The sequence below is a fragment of the Squalius cephalus genome, assembly GCF_949319135.1.
Source record: "Squalius cephalus genome assembly, chromosome: 1".
NCBI lineage: Eukaryota > Metazoa > Chordata > Actinopteri > Cypriniformes > Leuciscidae > Squalius > Squalius cephalus.
The window spans coordinates 53,843,669-53,865,814 of NC_137122.1; the positions used below are offsets into that span (position 1 = coordinate 53,843,669).

The window sequence follows — 22,146 nt, forward strand, 5'->3', positions numbered from 1 at the left end:
GGTTTAATAGACATATCCAAATCGTTTTCATTTAGGAATAAGATTGCAATCTTTTAACAATTAATTGTGCAGCTCTATTTTAACAGTTCTTAAAGGGATGGTTCGGAGTAATTTCAACCTAGGGTCCTCTGCACCATGACCTCGCTCCAAACACCCCCCCCCAGAAGCCTTTTTTCCCCTCGGTCGAACATTATTAAACATTAGAGCTTATTTAGAGATATCAGCCGAATGGCTCAGTGGATCCAAGGTTTTATCTCGTAAAATACCCACTAATAATGCCCAGAATGGTACCAAACTTCTACAGTAGTACAAATGGGTTCTGTACTCATAAAACAAGGCATTGGAAAGTTTGTAAGTACATCAGGAGTTTATTTAAATAACACTTGCCTGATGGCTAATGCTACCGCTAACCCGGACGTCGACGTCACTTCTGTGATTTGGGAAAAGCCCGTAAAAGTCCTGGCAGAAAGCGATGCGTAAGGATGTAGTGTAACGACGCCCAGTTCCAGGAATGCACTAATATTTTGTTGGTAGTTCCAGTTTGCAACAATTATTAGTTAAGTTGTTAACACTTTTGTTGTTACACTACATCCTTATGCATCCTTTATGGACCTATTTGTACTACTGTAGAAGTTTAGTACCATTCCGGGCATTATTAGTTATATTATTAAATATAACTGGATGCACTCAAAATCCAATCAGAGATATTTCAGAACGTTTTGAATAGAATAATGCCATGAATAATAGAATAATCCCATGAAATCAGCTAACCCCATCCCAAAAAGACAAACATCCTCTAGTCTACATTAATGATTCTCAACCGGTTTTGCTCCAGGACCCAGATTTACATCAGACAACATCAAGTGGTGCCCAAATTGTGCATTGTACAAAAGTAAACAAAAACAGGCTTTGTGAATATTTCAGAATCAGTAACATTGATTTTGGCGGATCAGAGGACACTTAAAAGCTCTGATCAGCTCCAGATTTTATCCCTCCATTTCATTGATGTTGAAACTAATTTGATTCCAAAGACGATTGCCTGGTTTGTCACGTCACATCACTTAATAAGGCTCTTATACTGCATTTATTAAAGCACTATACCATTTGTGCCAAAGGTATTATTAATAGATCTCAATTCGCATGGCAGATGTCTCTAATTCAAACGTTCAGACACTCTCCAGTTATCCACTCTTGTCTACTGTTAGATAAATTTCACTCAAAATTAAAAACTCTGTCATCATTTACTCACCCTCATGTACTTATTAACTCCTATTCTTATTGTGAAACTCTTTTTATACTAAAACCACTCCCTAAAAGTTACATTCGAGGTCTTCTGAACTATTGCTGTCCGCCATAGCTCTCAAATTGTATTCACGCCTACACATTTAAAGTGGCCTCCCAGACAGCGACACAGTGTCGGCCCAGATCCGGCCCACATCTGGCCCACATCTGGGCTGTGTGCAATCCATATGTACCTGATCTGTGCCGACACTGTGTCGCTGTCGGGGCTGATGTCAATCCATAACTGAGAACTGCAGTGGAGGGGAAGAATACTGATGTATATTTCAGGCTCTTCCATACACCGGAGACATTTATTTTCTTCACAGAGCTCGTCAGGTTGATGTCGGCTTTTTCTATAAAAGCTTGGACGTTCTGAGAAACATCGTTCATGTTACGCAAAAGAGAAAAATCACATGGGTTTGGAACAACGTTACTTTAAGAATTATTTTTATACTACTAGTTTTAGTCATTTTATTATGTGCTTTTGTCTTTTTTTATTTCTATTTAGCTTTATTTGTAAGTTTTAATTTAATTTTTAGCACTTGATGTTAGCGTTAGTTGCCTTTTTAAGTTTTTCATCAGATTTTTAGATTTAATTTCAGCCTTATTTCAATCAACTTAATTTTCACAGACTGCGATGATGCATTGCCAGCTATCAACATCCAGTAAACATTTTAATATTTTCAATTTTTACAAGTCCCCCTGTAGTCAATAATTGTATCCCTTAAAACTCATCTTTGACCACCAAAATTACATATTTAATTTTTTTTTCCTTGGAAAAAAAGTTCTTCATGCCTTAAAACAGCTTGAATGTAACTCCACACCCTTGCCTCATTTAGTATACGCGATTCTATGAATATGCAAATTAGCTTATTTAGTTTAAGGTATTAGTTATAATACATAATTAGTTATAATATCTTATACTACAGGGCCGTTGAATGCTTGAATCTGATTGGTTGACGAACGTTCTAAGGTGTGCATTATTTTCAGGGAAACGCACAGCTAAAGTAGTTCCAGGCAGGTCTTGACCGCATTACAGTTCCATATCACTTTGCGTATTAACCGTAATAACGGAAAATAGGATACAATTCATAACAAGAAAAAGCATTTAGCCCCATGCGCTTGATCTGCATTTTTCAATGTCTAGCTTCACAATCAATGGAAACATGCAGTTTAATTTTAATAAATAAAGTATATTCCTATCTAAAATCAATAGAAAATTAATCTGAATATAGGCTAAATAAATGGATAGTCCTGCAGTACGGATTTTTATTGCAGATAATATATAACAAATAAATAATTATTGATAGGCCTTACTTGTTAAAAGGCTTTTTTTTTCATTTATTTGGCTATAGTCTACTGTCATCTGTCAATAATATAAAAAAAAAGAATGAACGAATTAATTAAAACGAATTGAATAAATAAATAATAATATTGACGCACATGCTTTTCTATCTCATTATTGCAACATCTCTCTCTAATAACTGCATAAAGCCGAGCCGGGGACACACTTTAAGGCCGGTTATGAATGTAATTTGATGACTGATCATGCCCAAACGCGTGTTCAGCGCGTTCAGTCTGTGTTCAAAGTCGGTGTTTAAAATCTGCTGCAGTCGATGAAAACAGTCAGAGAATGTGTCAGCTAGTCGTGTGTCCCAGCATTAGTCTGCTACTCCGTTACTAACTCTAAAATGACGTTTTGGAATTAGCAACGGAGGCATTGGTTTAGATGCGTAAGAAATTAGTCCTACATACAAGAGCGTTTTAATGACAAAAACTTTACAAACGTCTTGAAATACATAATCTGAACAATGTTTCGAGGTGTGGTAACTGTAGTATAAGCTGAATAATTGACTTCAGGCCGTTGAATTATTAGAAAAATAATGCACACCCGAGGTGTAACTCCGCTTTGCGTCGTGACCGCATTACCACCTCGGGTGTGCATTATTTTTCTAATAATTCAACGGCCTGTCGTCAATTATTCCTTACATAATACAACGGCAAATTTGACATCTTACTCTTTTCTGAACGTAATATCTCAATATTTTTCCCCTCTTTTGGAGAGTTGTAGGCAAGCTATAATAGGCAAATGTGAATAAAAATGTATATTTGCCGTCGCCCTCCTGTACAGATGTTCACCTAACTATGACGACATCCACTTCTGAGAGCCCCGGAAATGTGAAAAGGGTCCTTTAGTTTTAGTACTGGTTTGGAATGACATCAGAGTGAGTAAATGACAGGATTTTAATTTTGCTCTTAACCATCACCTTTAAATTCAGAAACACTCATAAGCGAACGTCATGATTTGCTTTGGGTTAAGATGTTATAAAAGACTTTTCTGTGGCACAAGAAGTTTCACATCAGTAAACCTCTACTTTTCTCTTAAGATTCTGATCAAATAAACTTGATCATGTAAACTTTTTTTTTCTTTTTTTTTTAAAGCAATATGTTAAAAACTAAAGCCTTTTTTCTTGCTTTGGCCTGACCCGTGTTAAGGCGGGACTGAACCTTACCCAGATGAGCCCATGTTAGTGGAGCAGTGCCTGATGGGATATGTGGAGCTCGTCCTGAGGGTGTGTTAGAGAGGTAGTCGTGAATGAAGGCTCCAGTGTGTCAGTGCTTGAGTTTCCTCTGAAGGCCCATGAGTCTGAAGGTGGCAGCAGTGATCTTCTCGTACACCACGAACATGAGGGCCGCCGTCAGCACCGTCTGCAGCAGCTTCGCCTCCAGACCTTTGTACAAACCCAGCAGCCCGTGTCTCCTGGGAACAGAGGACGGAGAACTCTTGAGAAACTAGCACACATCAAAATAAAAAATACTATTCTGCTCCTTAAACCAGTAATTATGATGATGTTATTATGGCTGGTGACCAATAAAAAGAAGGTTTTTTTTTAATGCTAAGCATTATACATCATTATATTAAAATACTGTAAATTAGCCAATTGAATGAGATTTTCATTTTGAGCTCTGCTAAAATATGTTTTTAAAGATTGAGTCCTAGGTGATGACAAAAGAAATCTAAGTGTAAAAACAGGCAGGATTGAGCAAACGTATCAGCATATACATATTCAATATTAGTCATAAAAAAAAAATCAATAAAACTGGTTGATAACAGTTAATATTACAGTTATTATTAATAGTCTGAATTTGAATTATTTCATTTAAATTGTCTTTTTATAATATGTCTATATAGTTTTCATTCATTTTAGATTTAATTTATTTTTTATGTTTTTGAAAGAGTCTCTTCTGCTCATTTATTTGATCAAAAATACAAAAAAAACAGCAATATTGTGAAATGGTATTATAATTTAAAATAACTTTTCTGTTTTTATATATGTTAAAATGGCTATGTTTACATGCACAGCTTTAGTTTCAGTCGGACTGAATTCATCCCGACTGATGAACCTGAACGTAGTGTTTACATGAACGCTACACAAGTGATCGGGTTGATGTTTATATGTCACAAGCTTCAAATCGGATAATATTTTTTGACATGCACACACTGCACGAATTTACAGTTTCCCGCTGTTTGCACATAATAACTATTCTCCTATATTGGTTCTTTATTTGTTTTAAATAGCAGACTTAATATTTATCCATTTCTGGTCATAATTTGATTTTGGAGACAATGAGTATGAACCGTTGTGCCGTGCTGCTTATATTTATCACGCAGTACAAATGACACTCCAAATGTCATAATATTTCACAATATTACTGTTTTTTTTTTTTTTTTTTTTTTTTTTTAATCAAATAAATGCAGACTTGGTGAGCAGAAGTGACTTCTTTAAAAACATAAAAAATCCTACCGATCCAAAACTTTTGACTGGTAGTGTACTTAAAATAAAGTTTTTATTAATAGTCTGAAAAAAATTTTGTATATTTTTTAATTTGAATGTTTTCATTTAAATTGTGTTTTAATATGTCTATATAGTTTTCATCCATTTTAATTTCAGTTTTAGTTTATGTAAATTAGGTTTAACTAAATGAAAAATGATTCCTTGGCAACTAGATGATATAAAACTAATATATATATATATAGAGTTAACTTTTATTTTATTTGAAGTAACAGAAATGCTTTAGTTTCAGTTAACTATACTAACCCTGAAACTGAGCATTAAACTACAGTTGACTTACTTGATCCGGTCCATGAGCAGAGACACCACGTTCCTCAGGCTGCCCACTAGACCCCCTTTACCATCTGATTTATACTGGCCAAACTGCAGAGGAGGCAACGGCACATATTACACACAGTGACTGCTTTAAAACGAGTAATACTGTGTCTACCAGCATCAAGTGCCCCTATCATGCTATTTCACTAGTTCCTAAAGTTGTTTTGGAGTCTCCTACAATAGGTTTACATGCATTCAAGCTCGAAAACCACTAAAGCCAATGAAGACCATAGACTGGCATTATGCAAATCTGTTACAAACCTACATAGGTTCAGCGGGAAGAGAGACTGCAATCACTGACGACTCGTTTCAGAATCGCTTCCTTCTTTTGGAAGACAATAACTCCATTTATCTACACTTTAAAACTTTGCAGGCCTTTTCTGTTCACGAACAGCAATATTACACACTGCATGAAAGGTAATATCTGAAAAAGCACAATAGGAGCACTTTAATGCAGTCGTATTGGTGATGTTACCCTCAGGATGGCCTGGACCGTTTGCAGAGGATACGTTGCGGACGTTGCAACAGCTTTGGCGACGGCACCGATGAGAAAGATCTCAAGGGATGAGATCTGCCCAGAAACATGAAACATTGCCGTTATCTCACAAACTGATAAATGAAGGATGGCATTTTCCTGTCCCTCACCTTCCGGCCTCCACGTCCTGCTCTTCGTTTCATGGCCTCGTAGAACATGAACTGCACAGCGGGGTTGAACACCAGCACAAGAGACGGCAGCGTCCCGTTCCACAGCGCTCCCACTCCCTCGCTGGATATTATCTGGGAGAAGGCGTCTGTGAGGGGAGGGCAACAAAATGATCCCATTTATTGGTGACATTGCAGACCTATTTTTCTTATTACTGATATTATTGCTTTACACCACTGCGTTTTTGAATTCTTGACTCTAATTGGATGACACGCATCTCAAAATTGATAATTAATAGTTTTATTATTTGAATATTTTTTGTTCACACCATTCTTCCAAACATTTCCTGTACTTCTTTCTTCCGTTTTTTTTTTTTTTCCCAAATTACGTTGAATTATTTTTTTTTTCAAATTTTAATGTTTCCGTATTACGTTTTAATAATTAAATTAAATGTTAGTAATCAAAAATCATATCTAATTAATTGAAATCATTAAACTTGTACCATTTAACAACAATTCATTAAAAGTTTTAGCAAAAATTACATTTTAGGCCATTTAAATAAGTTAAATTTTTCCCAACTTCCATTGAATTTTTCCCAAATTATCTAATCAATTGAATTCGTTAAAACTTTAAATCAAATTTTTTATTACATTTTTATAAGGCCCTTTGAAATGTCTGTTCTGGATGTAAAATTTTTATTAATCTTTTAAATTGTAATCAAATAAAAACGTAACTATTGTTGGACAAAACAAAGCGCTGCACAACAGAGATTTACTGTAAATAAAAATGTTCCATGTTTTAAAATGAAAACATGGGAGAAAATTGTGTGATATTCCATAAAATAAATTGTATTAATGTTATTATTATTAGTTTGAGAAGTACATTTTACTGTACATTACTAATATATTTCTGTCACAATGTCTTCAATTTCAAGTGAACTTTTATTTTGAAGGGTTGTCGTGAAGACGAAAGCAGCTCTGCAAATGAAGGTCATGTGTTTGTGACCATTATATTAATTGCACAGCCCTTCCTTTGATTTATTCATCTAAAATTGGCAAATTCTGTAACATTTCATGTTATGCTGTAAAATCCATTTTTTGACTGGATCCCACAGTTTCGTTGCGTTTTTCACACTGCAGAAATCATAGAGCCTAGAGATCTAAAAATAAGTGCAGCATGAATATCACAAAAGATGATCAGATCAAGCTTTATATTTGGGAGGAAGATGCATGAAACTAACAAATGTGCTTTACTGAACATTGGTTTGGAGTGTAAACCTCATCGGATAAACGAGTGTGTGAGCGGTTCTGACCAAATATGCCCTTATAGTGGGTCTGATGGAGCTCTTCGTTCCTGAACTTTGCCCCCTGAAGCTTCAGTCGTGTGTTCACCACCCACATGGGAGTCGTCAGGAGCACATTGACAGCGCCTAAATCACGACATTAAACAACAGGAAGAAGAAAACAGTGGACGTTAACACAACAATGACTGATTAGGTGTTAATTGCTTACAGGTAAATTAATATTTACAATGTCAAAATAACATTGAAAAGTAACGACACAGAAACAACCAAGACAAAACCAAAAACACTGATAAAAATTACAAATGTGATTTAAACATTTTTATTTTTTTATATTATTATATATAAATATGGCAATATAATAATAATAGATAATTATTATTATTATATAAAAATTACTAAATAAAATAAAAATAAATATTACTATTGAACATTTCATTGTAAAATAAAAGTATTTAAGAAAAATAATGAAATCATTTTATTTTACATCACAACAGTTTTTATGAACATTTTAAATAGCTTGTATTTTTATATTTTTGGTTTTCATGTGAATTTTTAGTTTCATTTTCAAATACTGAAATAGTTTCAAATATTGCTATCTAGGTTTAATTCATTTTTATTTCAGTTTTAGTTTCTATTTATTTCTAGATTGTACATTTAGTGCTTCAGCTTAAACTTAGTTTATTGCCAAGGCAGGCAACATTTCTAATTTTCGTTTTCCGATTTTCAACTAATATTTATATTTTAAATCACTTCGGCTTTATTGCATTTAACAGAAATGTTTTAGTTAACAATAACAACAGTGATTCCAACTGGAAAATTATACTACTAATATTTATGTCTTTAATAATTTTCCAGCAGTAAACCATCAAACCTTTATTTTGACAGATAACCGCAGGGGGACTTTTACTCTGAAATACGCAGCTCATTTATTTATTTAATTGAATCCCAGCCTTTGCTATCTCTGATAATCACGCAGAACACCCCAGTAATAACAAAAGAAACATGGTGGTGAGAGAGAAACACTGTGAAACTGAGATAAAGAGATCGACTGTGGAGACTGGAGAGGGTTCAGCACAACATTTAAGTACCTGATATGAAGCCCATGAGCAAATCTGTGGCAGGCTTGGGCCGGTCCGAGACCATCACTCTCTTCAGGGTGTTGAATGTGTAGAAGTAGACAAAGTTAGAGCAGCACAGGCTAGAAATGACCGGAAACCAGCCTCGATACAGAGACAGTCTGCAACACGATGAAATGACATCTTGAAATAAGCAGCCTGGCATATCCAACTCAAAGTCTGACCACTTGAAATGGACTTTTGTTTTGTTTTTTTCCTAAACCTAATTCTAAAGACGTTCATATGTGGTTTAACGGTGCAGTGAGCGATTTCTGAGGAACACTGTTGATATGTGAAATCAGCCCAAATAAACACACCCCTCCCTTCATTGCCCCGCCCCCAAAACAGCATGAACACACAATGCAGGAGTGGATGTCTCTTTATCTAGCTAAAACTGAGTAAAACAATCGAAAAGCAAAGCGAAGATGGCGAACGAACAGCAAGGAAGCACAAAAAATGAACATACAGTACACAAGCGTTTATTCAAGCAGGAGTTGGTAGTTAGTCGCCACCAGCCCCAGACAAACAATGACACTCAAAACTGTCCTGTTACTAGAGCTCACATGACAACAACAGCATATCTTGGTTCTGTAAAACACAGCAAGCCAATGTTACTCACGTATGGAGCAGAAACAACACAACACCGGCGCCTGTTTTCAGGCCTTCCCGCTTGCGTCTCTCCAGCGCTGGAAAGCTTTTCTAATATTAATGCGGGTCCTAAAGCTCTTGTCTGATCTTAATCCTTTTTTTCTCCAGTGATATTCCTCTGAGCTTTTCTCTTTTGTAATGTCTCTCAGCCATCTCTCTTTCTACAGTCTCTTTCTATGAGTGGACACGCCCACAACTGCTGATTGGCTCACTCTCTCTCCTCTCCCATCATTAGTGGACACGCCCCCTACAGCTGATTGGCTCACTCTCTCTCTCCTCCCCCATCATGACTGGACACGCCCCCTACTGCTGATTGGCTCACTCTCTCCCCTACCCATTATGAGTGGACACACCCCCTACTGCTGATTGGCTCACTCTCTCTCTCCTACCCATTATAAGTGGACACGCCCACAACTGCTGATTGGCTCACTCTCTCTCCTCCCCATCATGAGTGGACACGCCCACAACTGCTGATTGGCTCACTCTCTCTCTCTCCTCCCCCATCATGAGAGGATACGCCCACTACTGCTGATTGGCTCACTCTCTCTCTCCTCCCCCATCATGAGTGGACACGCCCACAACTGCTGATTGGCTCACTCTCTCTCCTACCCATTATGAGTGGACACGCCCCCTACTGCTGATTGGCTCACTCTCTCTCCTACCCATTATGAGTGGACACACCCCCTACTGCTGATTGGCTCAATCTCTCTCTCCTACCCATTATAAGTGGACACACCCCCTACTGCTGATTGGCTCACTCTCTCTCTCCTACCCATTATAAGTGGACACGCCCACAACTGCTGATTGGCTCACTCTCTCTCCTCCCCATCATGAGTGGACACGCCCACAACTGCTGATTGGCTCACTCTCTCCCTCTCCTCCCCCATCATGAGAGGATACGCCCACTACTGCTGATTGGCTCACTCTCTCTCTCCTCCCCCATCATGAGTGGACACGCCCACAACTGCTGATTGGCTCACTCTCTCTCCTACCCATTATGAGTGGACACGCCCCCTACTGCTTATTGGCTCACTCTCTCTCCTACCCATTATGAGTGGACACACCCCCTACTGCTGATTGGCTCAATCTCTCTCTCCTACCCATTATGAGTGGACACGCCCCCTACTGCTGATTGGCTCACTCTCTCTCTCCTCCCCCATCATGACTGGACACACCCCCTACTGCTGATTGGCTCAATCTCTCTCTCCTACCCATTATAAGTGGACATGCCCCCTACTGCTGATTGGCTCACTCTCTCTCTCCTCCCCCATCATGACTGGACACGCCCCCTACTGCTGATTGGCTCACTCTCTCTCCTACCCATTATGAGTGGACACACCCCCTACTGCTGATTGGCTCAATCTCTCTCTCCTACCCATTATAAGTGGACACGCCCCCTACTGCTGATTGGCTCACTCTCTCTCTCTCCAGCGTTTCTCAGAAATCACTTGCTGCACCTTTAAAAGGGTGTATGTAACAAATTGAGCATTAGTGTCTACAAATGTTCACGAGTTCCTTCATTCTCACTCACACCCTCTTTTTAACAAGATACAATGTGGGGCATTTGCAATTTAATGAATAAAGTGAATAAGTGACTGAGCCAGTGGTTTTGAACACAGCATATGTTTTAAATGTTCTCTCTCAGCACTGTGTCAAGAGGTCATGATCCGCTGCGAACACTGAACACACAGTAACTCACATGCCTTCCTCCTTCGCGATCTCAGCCAGGATAATGGGGGTGGACTGGGACTTCCGGTTCTCATCCACTGAAACCAACGACAGATGTTTAATCATTCTTCATGCCTTTTCATTATTGAGAGGGTGAGACACGTGCAACATTTATACTTAAAAATCAGTTGTCACTATATCTCTCAATCTTAGTAAAGTGATATTTAATGCTTAGTTTTATGATCAAAGCTCTGTAGTTTTAAAACATGAAACATAATACAATGAAGACTGAGTGATGAACAAATAAACCTTCCTCAAAAGCCTGATAGATCATATTTTAACATGTTTTTTTCTACAAAATGAAGTATGAATAATCAAGTAAAGCTATGTTTCTTCAGTTACAGTGAGTGTTCATCTTGAAATATTAACAACATAAGAGTTATTCTGGCGTTTACTTTATAAAAATCAGTAAAGAGTCCACAGCCGAAAGACGTGTAAACCATGAGCTGAAGGTGGATGTTTAATACAATTACACTAAAACGTTTTTTACTTGCTAAAACATTATAAACGATCGATTAGACGACAGAAGGCTTGTGGTAGATTGTACAACAGGTTTTTCAGTAAAGTTTGTATAATGATGAAAATTTAGAGCCTTAGAATTTTGCGTATCAAATATGAAACAGTAGGATTTCAAGAGATCAATACTATACACACATTTCTAGCTTAATAAACAGTTTAAAGCACAGTATAACTAGGACGTTTTTATTCACTAAAACAATTTCCATGACATTGTTTTAAATTTCATAATGTCCATGATTATTTTAGATTTTACAACTTTACTATATTTATATATAAACCAAAGAAAATCCCCGTTACACAAATGATTAAACTACATAGTAAACTATATCAAATACCATTTTTTCACTGAGAAACACTGAGTAAATGATGCATGAGAAGAATAACTGACCCTGAAGTCTGATCCTGGCTGTGTCCAGAGGGAAAAACACTGTCATTGCTGTCACACTGCCCTGCAAGGCAATAAAACACAGTTTAACAAACATCCCACATTCAGGATATCATTTCATCACTGGGAAAGACACTAATATAATATTAGCTACAGTTGTCAGTGTGGTGTTGTCTCACCATTGCACCTGCCACCGCATGCACAAGTGTCTCGTACGACAGCAGGGCGACTGATCTGCTGCTGTCTGACATCTCGCCTTTACTCTCTCTTCAGTCCAAAAATCGTGGCTTTATGTAAATTAGCTGACAGTCATATCTAATAACTCATATTCATTGTCGGGTGCAATCACGGCAGAATCACGTTCGACTTCCGCGTTCGAAACACTCGCTCGCTTCTGTGGCGGATCCTTCTGGATCCCGCTGCTCTTTAGCGCCCCGAGCGAAGGTGGTGCACTGTGGCCCGGAAATCAGAATCCGCCTTCCTGGACAATATTCACACCTCAATATTACGGTATTATTATTTAGGACTATTATTATTTTAGAAATTATTGGAACCACAGCTGATGTTTTCAGTCTCTTATTCTCACTAACTATATCTGTGTGGAAATCGTGATACACTACCATTCAAAGGTTTAGGTAAACCTCACGCAAAAAGAAGTTTAATCAAGTGTGCCATTATTATACTTTTAATCTAAAAATAAGTATACGTTCAGTCTACTCTTGGTAACACTATTTTAAGGTGATATCTGCCTACTACACGTTAAGTAACTAACCCTGAACCAAACCCTAACCGTAAGTAAGTAGGCCCTACATGTAGTTAATGTTACTCAATACTTATGAGTAACAATGTAACTACATCATCTTAAAATAAAGTGTAACCCTACTTTTTATGTTGCTACTTCACAGAAATATAGTTAGTAGGCTATACTTAACTTAAACTGACAGAAAAGTATGTTTGGTCTTGTACTCAATCTTTTGATCTTGTAGTTGGGTTTACACTTTTGATTGAGTAGCCTTTTAAATACTTTCACCCACATAGCCTACTTTTACATACGGAGTATGTGAATGTTTGTGTAGTCCACTGGTAGTGTCCATAGGAATTTACGTAAAATCAACTTAAAGTACAGTTAAAGGTATATTTCAAGTATAAAAATTAATACCTAAATAGGAACATAATAGTATACATAAAGTGCACAAATAATATGTAAACTGTAAACTATGTATGATGTTAAGTTCACTTAAAGAAAACTTACAAGTATACTTTAAGTATAAAACTACTAGTAGTTTACTGAGAGTATACTTGTCACGGGTGGTTGCAGGACAGCAGACGGAATGAGGATATAATTCCAAAACGAAGGTTTATTGGTAATTAAACACAGGACGGCAGAACAGGAAGCAACACTCTAAACATAACTGAGATCGGACAAAGACTGACTGAACAGGCCGCAGTAGAGCCGGAGCGACAGAGGACCAAGGTGGAGCTGGAGGGAGTGAGGAGCCCAACGGAGCCAGAGGGACGAAGGGACAAGGCGAAGCCAGAGGAGTGTAGTCCCCAGGCGAGGGCAGGCCAACGAACGACCAAGGCAGAGCCGGTGGGATGAGGGAGTCCGGCGGAGCTGGTGGACTGATGGGCCATGGTGGAGATGAGGGAGCCAAGGTAGAGTTAATGGATCGACGGGCCGAGGTGGAGTCCTGGTCTCCAAAGGTGAGCTGAGGGGCTGATAGGAAGCAGCGGAGGCATGGATGAGGAGATTATGATGGGAGGAGGTGGGAGCGGGAGGCTGGCTGGGAGCTCGGGGACAGATACAGGTCTTGGGGCGGTTCTCAGGCGGTGGCCATCTTTGCCAAGGGCTCGACAGGCATGATGTGAAGAAGCTCTATAAGGGTTGTCTCGACGGGACGAGACTCGAAGTCTGGACTCTGGTTTGGGACGCGACGCGACGCTCACCAAACACCTGCTAGTGGCTTCCCTCCAGTTCAGTCCATCGGTGTTTGGGAGGTCGGTGGCCGTCAATATGGGCTGGTCCGATCTTCTGTCACGGGTGGTTGCAGGAAGGCAGACGGAGACGAGGATATAATTCCAAAACAAAGGTTTATTGGCAATTAAACAGGACAGCAGAACAGGAAGCAACACACACTAAATATAACTGAGATCAGACAAAGACTGACTGAACAGACGGAACTTAAATACAAACACAGGTGACACTGATTAATAGAACACAGGTGATACAGATGACGATGATGACTAAACAGGTGATACAACTGAACTGATAATGACTGTAACCATGGAAACGAAGGAGTGGCGGGAAAAGAACAAAGGAAACCAGGAACAAATCAAAACACAAACTGAAAATCCAAACAAGCACTGACACATGACAATACTCCAAAGTGTACTTTCATAAACTGCTGCTACAAGTACTAGTAAACTATCAGTATACCTCAGTTCACTTGCAGTATAGTTGCAGTACAAACGAAAAACTTAGTTGTAAACTAGTTGACGTTGACAATGACATCTGCTCGATTGAAAAAAATAAAATAGAAATAACTTTCTTGACTTCTAAAATCATGTCATGACATTCTTAAGATATTGACATTTAAAATGATCAAATGAAAACTATAACAATAAAACAGTTGTCCATATTTATATCACTGATGGTGTGTGACTGGTAAACGTTTCCAGCTCAGCCTGGACTTTAGTTTATGACAGTGACATTGGAGTCGTGTCCAGAGTTTCTCCTCCCTCAGACACAGAGACAGAGCACGCGAGAGGAGTCTGCAATGATGCTCCTGTAACACTTCATGAAATACAGTTTACTTGCTAAAGAAGAGAGACAGTTATTACAGCCATGTCACGATATCACAAAGCAGCCATTGATGGCTATTTGGAGCTACTGAAAGAAGCCACAAGAAAAGACCTGAACACCCCGGATGAGGACGGCATGACACCCACTCTCTGGGCCGCTTACCACGGACACATCGAAGCTCTTCAGCTGATATGCAGCAGAGGGTGAGCTCAGAAAACACACAAAACTTATCTACAGCATACTGAGCATGTTCAGTGTACCGATGGCTAGGTTTAAACATTTGATCAAATCTATACATTGAGCTTTCATCTTAATCTTAAGTTACAGTTTTACAATGGTAGTTACCTTGCTTTGTTTGTCTTACAACTGTATTTAATCATTGAAGGCCATAGATATCCATGTTACATAGCAAACAATCTATTACTATATAAGCAATCATTTTGTAATCTAGGACTTTTTATTATTACACTTGTGAAAACTAAGTGTGCTTAATTGTATTGAATGTGCACTTGTAGTGTCCTTAATATCTTAAAAGTATATATTATTTTTAAAAACTGTAAGTTTGTACATAATATAATATTAATGAAACAAAAGGCCACTTAAGTGCCCTTAAAGAGAGACACTTTCATGACTGTTTCTTAACACACTTAAGTATACTTTTAAAAAGTGCACTTTGCAATATTGTCCAATTCAAACGTTTTACTGTAAAGTACATTTGATGTGTTGACTAACAAAGCACGTGTGAAGTACTTGATTATAATTAAGACTGTAGTATTCAATATCACATTTAAAATTAATTTATTTTAAATGTTCTTATTACATGACATACAAGTTTCAACAGAAATGACATTAAAGTGTATTTTAGTTGATTATAAATGCTTGTCAGTGCATTCAGCAGTAACTTTAACCATATTTCAAAGACAACAGAAGTAATTGTGAAATTACATATAAAGATGTACTTAAGTGGGTCAAAAAGCATTTCAATTTTAAATTGCATTTAATATAAATTTAAACTGTAATACATTCCAATTGAATTGCAACATGCAATAAAGTGTCTAGAAACATTACATTCATTTCACACTTAAGTATATTCTTTTAAATTATATTATTTCCGTAATAAGTACTCTTTTAAAAAAAAAGTATGCTAAAGTGTGCTTCTTTTTCACAAGGGGTTATTAAACATTACATATTCCCCCGGATTTAACCAGCTTTATGACCTTTGGGCGGTTCCCTTAGAGTCTTTTTGCTTTATGAGAAAATCAGTCATCACTCTCAGCTAGAGCAAATCATATAAACTGCCGTCATCAATATAATAGCCTTCCACTGAAATACTCAGCATGATAAAAAGGAAAGCTTATTAGAATTACACTATTTATTTAGTTTCTCTCTGGGTATAGCTCTGTGTCCTCCTCTGACTTTCTTTCTCGCATGATCTGCTGCGTACATCGTTTGTAAAATTCCCAGAGTTGAAGCCAAGAGTTTAATCAGCCAAATTAGTTATGCAAATCTGGAACAAAAGGCCTCTTCATCCTTCCAGGGTTTATGGAGCATTAGCTCAGGGTAGAGTTTATTTATTCAGTGCAGCATTGGGGCCGATCTCACTCAAAGAGCACTGATTGCCATGGTTGGCCCTTAAACTGTATACAAGCACCTTTCTAAATGTGCTGTGTGATCAATACTAAGCCAGTGAGAGGTGTTTCTGGGTCTGGATGTTCAGAGATAGTCTAAAAGTTATGTCTCTCTCTTTCTTTTTAATGATACTTTTAACAACCTGTGCCGTGTTCTGTATGCCTCATCTGCTGATGAACAGATGGTGCTCAGTGAGATAAGCTCTTGTAGATATTGTAATCAGAGATTTTATGGTTGGACCTGTTGGACTTTCATTTTACAGCCGGTTACATATTAACTCTTTGGGTGGATTTAACATCAAGCATCTTATGAGTTACAAGAAAATATGTGAGGGTGGAATTTTAATTGCTGCTGCTGGGGACAAATGAGTCTGAGAGGTGCCAAAGATTGTAGTTATTTTGCTGTTGCTTGATCTAATTTGTCTTAAAGTGCTCATTTAAAGTGCTTAAAGTGCTCATTTACATGTTTATAATTATATTTTTGGAGAAAATGCATACATTTACATGATTTAAAGTTCAAAAGACATACTGTGCATTGCCTCTTTTCACTCTCTGTCTGAAACTCTTGCTGAATTCGGAACGGCATACTAGTATACTACTCGTACTACTTTTACCATAACTTTCTATGGCAGAAATAGTAGTAACTCCTTTCTCTTAAAGGCCCGCCTTCCTAAACACAGTCTTCTCTGATTGGTCAGCTGGCCAAATCTGTAGTGATTGGTCTAGCTTGTGTGAGAAATATAATGCAGCTTTACCATAATCGATTTTCAGCTTCTGAGGATTCGTGAGCAGTTGCAAACAGTATTATATCTATGGGAACATGACATCTGTATTGTCAAACAAATTTGAGCTAAAGTCTGATAATGAGATAATGAGAGCTCCTAGTCATAGCAAAATCATTTACCCAACAGTTTTGGTGACATGGCTTAGCCATGGAAATGGCAGGACTACAATTGAGGCATTTTAGGCACCTGCAGTGGACTTTGTACCTTGTAACTGTTGATTGTTTACAAACAGCTATATTAAACACTAAAAGGAAAAAGCATATTAAGTTCCCTTTAAGGCCTGTTCAGACGAAGAACAATGACTATAACTATATTAGCGTCCACACCAATGGACGATACCACTGATTACTATAAACAGGCAGCAGATATGCAGTCTCTTTCAAGCAGGATGGATTCTGATTGGCTGTCAATATTTGTATCGTTCATCGGCTGTAAAAAAAAAAAAAATCATTCTGTGAGTGTTGTTCCAACTATATTGTTCCTCTGTGCCGTTATTATTATAGCTGTGGTGTGGACTTCCCTATTCTCATAGAATTAGAACACTTAAGCTATCGTCCTTGGTGTGAACGGGTCTTTATTCCCTCGTCTTGAATTACAAGCTACATTTTCATGATACTAGAGTGCTGTGGATGAATTCTGAACATTGCTGAGCGTTTGCTAACTTCTAGATTGTTGTAGTTGAGACCAGCTCATTCAAGTCTGAGTCCAGTTGGTTGAGTCCGAGTCAAGACTGCGACTAGACCCAGACAGCAACATAGTGCTCCGGCCCACGTCTGGCATGCGTTGAATCCACATTTACCAGACGTGGCCCGGATCTGGGCTGCCACTACGCTGCTGTCTGGGAGAAGTGGATTGAGTCCAATTCCCCTGCTGAAAAATCCCGCATAAACCAGGATTAATTCCATGTTGGTCCAGGCTGGTTTAGTCTAGCTGGTGGACCAGCATAATCATGCTGTTCTCAAGGAAAACTGAACTGGTGTAGCTGGTCCACATCATGCAAAGCCTACCTTATGCTGGTGACCAGCAATGCAGCAGTCAGTGTAAATATGCTTTCCTTTGGAGTGAATAAAGCCTGGTTTTGTTGGATCATATGCGTGAGTCGGTACAGATCACAAAACATATGCGTAGTGTTGAAGTACTCAAGACAAAATCCATTACAAAACCAAGACCATTAGAATATAGACTCGAGATGGACTGAGTCCGGTCACAAGCACTTCATTACTGCTGGGTGGATGCTGAGGCACTGCTAGTTGGTTTCTAGGTGGTTCTCTGTGGTTTCTTAATAGTCTAAGTCTAAAGAGCCCATCCCCAAGTCTCCATGATATTCTTTAGATATGGCTCAAGTCCCTCTTTCAGTGTAATGGGAATTTCCCATCCATCGCTGCCACATAATTTAGGAAACTAACCGCACCTCTTTTAAACAAGCAGCATGATTTGAGGTGCTATTAATGTCCATAGTACAAGCACACGGACAACCCAGACAGCAACATAGTGTCGGCCCAGATCGGGCCACATCTGGTAAATGTTGAATCCATGTTTACCAGATGTGGGCCGGATCTGGGCCGACACTATGTTGCTGTCTGGGAAACCCTTAACCCTATGTATGAGATATAGAAATAGTGTTGCAAGCACCATTCATTATAAGCTAAAATGATTGTTCATTATTTTCTGTCTTGTAGGGGGGATCCGAACAAAAGTGACATCTGGGGGAACACGCCTTTGCATCACGCCTCTGCAAACGGACACATGCAGATCGTCAGCTTCTTAGTGAACTTTGGAGCCAACCTCTTCGCTCTGGACAATGATTTCCACACTCCCATGGACGTGGCTGCCTCTCGAGACCATATGGACTGCGTCCGATTCCTGGACACCGCGGCCGCCCAACAGACAGGCCAGAACGCCAAAAGAGTAGCGCGTCTGAAAGATCAGGCCACTAAAGATGCCGAGCGCAGAGTGAAGCAGTGCGAACGGGTAAAGAAGAGACATCAGAGTAAGATGGACAAGATGTCCCGTGGCAGCTCGGCCTCGGAGGGAAATTCCTTTTCCAGCACGGGTACCTTGAGCAGCGTGAACGACGATCAGTTCTCCAAACTCATTGCCGCAGACACCAATGGATCGGTCAGTTCGACGATCAAGGGAACCCTCCAGCGCAAATTTGGGAAGAAGGACAAAGGGACAGTGAGCAGACAAGGGGACGGCAATGTCATTTTTGTCAAACAAGACAGCGGCTTGCAAGAGAAACCTGGTTTTGTTGACGTCTTCAATGAGCAGGATGAAATTCAGGATGATGATGACGATGCCGAGCGAGGATCGGACGACGAGGGAGCCAGTCAGGTGAAGTCTATTTTTGAGAGGCCTGGTCTTGGGAAAATGGTGTTCCGTAGGAACTTCTCCATGGAAATGGCCATGGACCCTGAAGACCTCCCCATTGGTAATACAGAAGACCTTGGGTTCCTCGTCCGTCAACAGTTGTTGGAATCTGTGGATGAAGGAGTGGAGGGATTGGACGAGGATTCAGAGCTGCCTTGGAACCAAGAGGAGATTGGTCTGGATGAGGAAGAGGAGACCTCACACTTGGATTCGTTCTTGGCGTCGATCGGCCTGTTGGATTTTGGTCCTGTGTTCACCCGTGAACACTTGGATCTTGAAGCCTTGATGCTCTGCTCAGATGATGATCTCAAAGGCATCCGCATCCAGCTGGGGCCACGCAAAAAGATCCTGGAAGCGTCGACTCGCAGGAAAGTCGTGCTGGAGCAGCCTGGCGTTATGAAGGACACCTTCCTTTAATAACGTGTTGCACTCAGTTCTGCTGTACACAGACACTTACAGTTTCTCTCAGCTGACACTACTTTACCATCATGTAGGTGTTATTTCATAGCTGACCTTCTGTGATTTCAATGATTTTACACATTAATACACACCAGTTAAAATGTCCTTCATGTAGTACAATAAGTTTAATCTCACACATTCGACTTCAGCTATGGGTTTTTTGAGAATCGACCCTTTTTTGCGAAGAATATGTTGATTTCTGCTGCTTTTTCATCTCTGGAAAAAAGAACACATCTCTAAATAAATATAACACTGTTCTTTTCTAAAGATGTTCTGTCTGTCTGTCCGTCCATCCACCCATTTATCCATCTATAGGAATTACCAAACACATCCTGTAATTAGAGACGTTATATAGAATATTATAGCATTGTAATTTATCATTTTATCAGTAACTTCATCTCAGATAATGCATTTGAGATGAAGGAACTAACGTCTGCAGCTCCATAACCATGAGAAGCAGCCACAGGTCCTTCAAGAAGACGATGAATGAAACAATTAGTTGAAAATACATCAAGTATGCTGTTGATCTTTAAATACATCCACAATAATGCATACTTTCTTTTCCTCCTGAACTTCTTTTCCATTGCACTGGCGTCGACAGCTTCCACAGAGGTTTGATATAGACATCAGAAACGACAGACTTTTTTTTTTCATTCATATGAGCAGTTTCTGGTGGGTTTGTGCACTGTGTGTTTGGACTGTTTCAGATAAATGTAAAGAGAAAAACCTGGCACGGTCCCCTGCACTGACGCAGCTGCTTCTTCCGCTGCGATCTTCAACAGGCTCTTGCTGGAGCGTCTCCTCGGGTTTTAGGCTGCAGTTCTCCTTTTTCAGGTTCTTCACATCATCTTCTTTCATCTCCTGAGCTGAAAAATGCCAGTGTAACGCTTCCTGAGCAGCCTGCAAATGCTAGCGAAAACAAAGAAAAGGTCCAACTCCGTTCGAACTCCAACTCCGAGATGAGATGATATGGCATGTAATGACTGTGTAGTGTAGTGCAAGTGTAGTTAAAGATTTATCCAGTAGTTAGTTAACAGTTTAGCAGCCGTTCCAAGCCTGTATGACTTTCTTCTGTGGAAAACAAAATAAGATTTCTTTTTAACGCAATTTTCCACCGGACAAAATTGCGATTGTTAACTCATGATTTCTGTTCTGTCTGTGCGCACCAATCTTGCACTTCTATCTACTCCTCAACCAGACCACCTAGAGACTTCGGGTTTTCGGCATTATGTTAAGGAAGGTCTAATCTCGGGAACGCACAAAAAAAATCCAGGAAAAGATTTACTATCTCTTAGTGTTGTGATCCCATGACGTGAGAAAATTGCGCTAAAACACTCACTGAGTTTTTATTACTTGTTTTTTTCTATAAAACTAAAGTCTTTCATTGTATGGACCAAAACATTCTTTTAATTCCACAAATTAAACAAAGTCAAACAGGTGAGTGAATGATGACACAATTTACATTTTATAGATGGGTAATTAAAAATTTAAAGTGTTTAGCCAAATTAAATTAATCCATGAGTCTACTTTAAATTTAGGACTAGGTAGTTGTGTGAGAGAAAACACTAGGTCCATGAATTCATCTTTCCTGATTTATTGATTGATATGATGTGAATGTTTAACCTGTTCAATGATTTTCAGATGCAGTTCATAAACAGAGAAGGATCTGATCTATACTGTGTGTGTGATGGACAAATATTATTTGGATAACAGCAACAAACCCTTCAAAGGTTCACTTACCAACAGATTCTTTTTGAGTCAAATCATTTGAAATATCAAGAAAGATATGTATATATTTAGAAACGTATGATTTTTGGATTTTTGAAAATAGCTAAATTAAAAGCTAATGCTGACTGGAAGATGTTTTAAAAAAAAAAGGTTGACTGAAAAACAAAAACCTCACTTTTTCAGTTGTGACCGTCTGTGTTTTATTTTTTTAATGAAAACATACTATTGCTGTTGTATTTGCAACACATTTTCCAACCGAAAACTGTTAAAAATGATGAAACCAGCTGAACTCGCTGAAAGCTGTTGTGAAGACAATTGTTATTGGATTAATTTACTTAACATTTTCATTATTATTATTATTATTAGTAGTAGTATTATGAGAAGATCTGCTCATATAAATGCAAAGGTAAAAATAATTGTGTTAAAGCTTTTTTTTATTTCAAGAATATATTAGACATAGATGTGCCTTTTGAAGGATATAGGCTATTAATTAAATATAAATATGTAATGTAGTGATGCAGTGCTGTGTAATAATGCACTGAATACATGCAATACATGAAACTGTTACTCAGATACATTTCT

General features: G+C 38.6%; 2 protein-coding genes across 4 annotated transcripts in view; one reads left to right on the forward strand and one right to left on the reverse strand.

Moving 5' to 3' along the window:
- The window catches only part of slc25a17l (solute carrier family 25 member 17-like), a 33,256-nt gene extending 21,054 nt beyond the window's left edge, over window positions 1–12,202 (reverse strand). For 2 of the 3 annotated variants that reach the window (XR_013821511.1, XR_013821512.1), the window contains exons 1-9: window positions 11,971–12,202; window positions 11,795–11,855; window positions 10,859–10,925; window positions 8,485–8,633; window positions 7,406–7,522; window positions 6,096–6,241; window positions 5,926–6,021; window positions 5,416–5,498; window positions 3,795–4,042 (exon numbers count right to left, since the gene is read on the reverse strand). Coding sequence is in view for 1 of the 3 variants with exons in the window: in XM_079874130.1 (XP_079730256.1) it covers window positions 3,895–4,042; window positions 5,416–5,498; window positions 5,926–6,021; window positions 6,096–6,241; window positions 7,406–7,522; window positions 8,485–8,633; window positions 10,859–10,925; window positions 11,795–11,855; window positions 11,971–12,042 (939 nt within the window). In the remaining 2 variants the exon portion in view is untranslated. Of the gene's footprint in view, window positions 1–3,340; window positions 4,043–5,415; window positions 5,499–5,925; window positions 6,022–6,095; window positions 6,242–7,405; window positions 7,523–8,484; window positions 8,634–10,858; window positions 10,926–11,794; window positions 11,856–11,970 lie in introns of those variants that run through there. The other variant, XM_079874130.1, reaches the window with a different exon arrangement.
- Window positions 12,203–14,530: 2,328 nt separating this feature from the next.
- On the forward strand, window positions 14,531–20,100 carry anks4b (ankyrin repeat and sterile alpha motif domain containing 4B). The gene is made up of 2 exons (XM_079874068.1): window positions 14,531–14,797; window positions 18,687–20,100. Exons 1-2 carry the CDS (start codon window positions 14,637–14,639, stop codon window positions 19,792–19,794), a joined length of 1,269 nt encoding a protein of 422 aa, XP_079730194.1. The 5' UTR covers window positions 14,531–14,636; the 3' UTR covers window positions 19,795–20,100.
- The last annotated feature ends 2,046 nt before the right edge of the window (window positions 20,101–22,146 follow it).

Bases quoted from the DNA above. Each gene is read 5' to 3' on its own strand.
- anks4b (XM_079874068.1), top strand. From the start codon at position 14,637: ATGTCACGATATCACAAAGCAGCCATTGATGGCTATTTGGAGCTACTG. The intron at 14,798-18,686 runs GTGAGCTCAGAA...TCTGTCTTGTAG, and splicing joins CAGCTGATATGCAGCAGAGG to GGGGGATCCGAACAAAAGTG.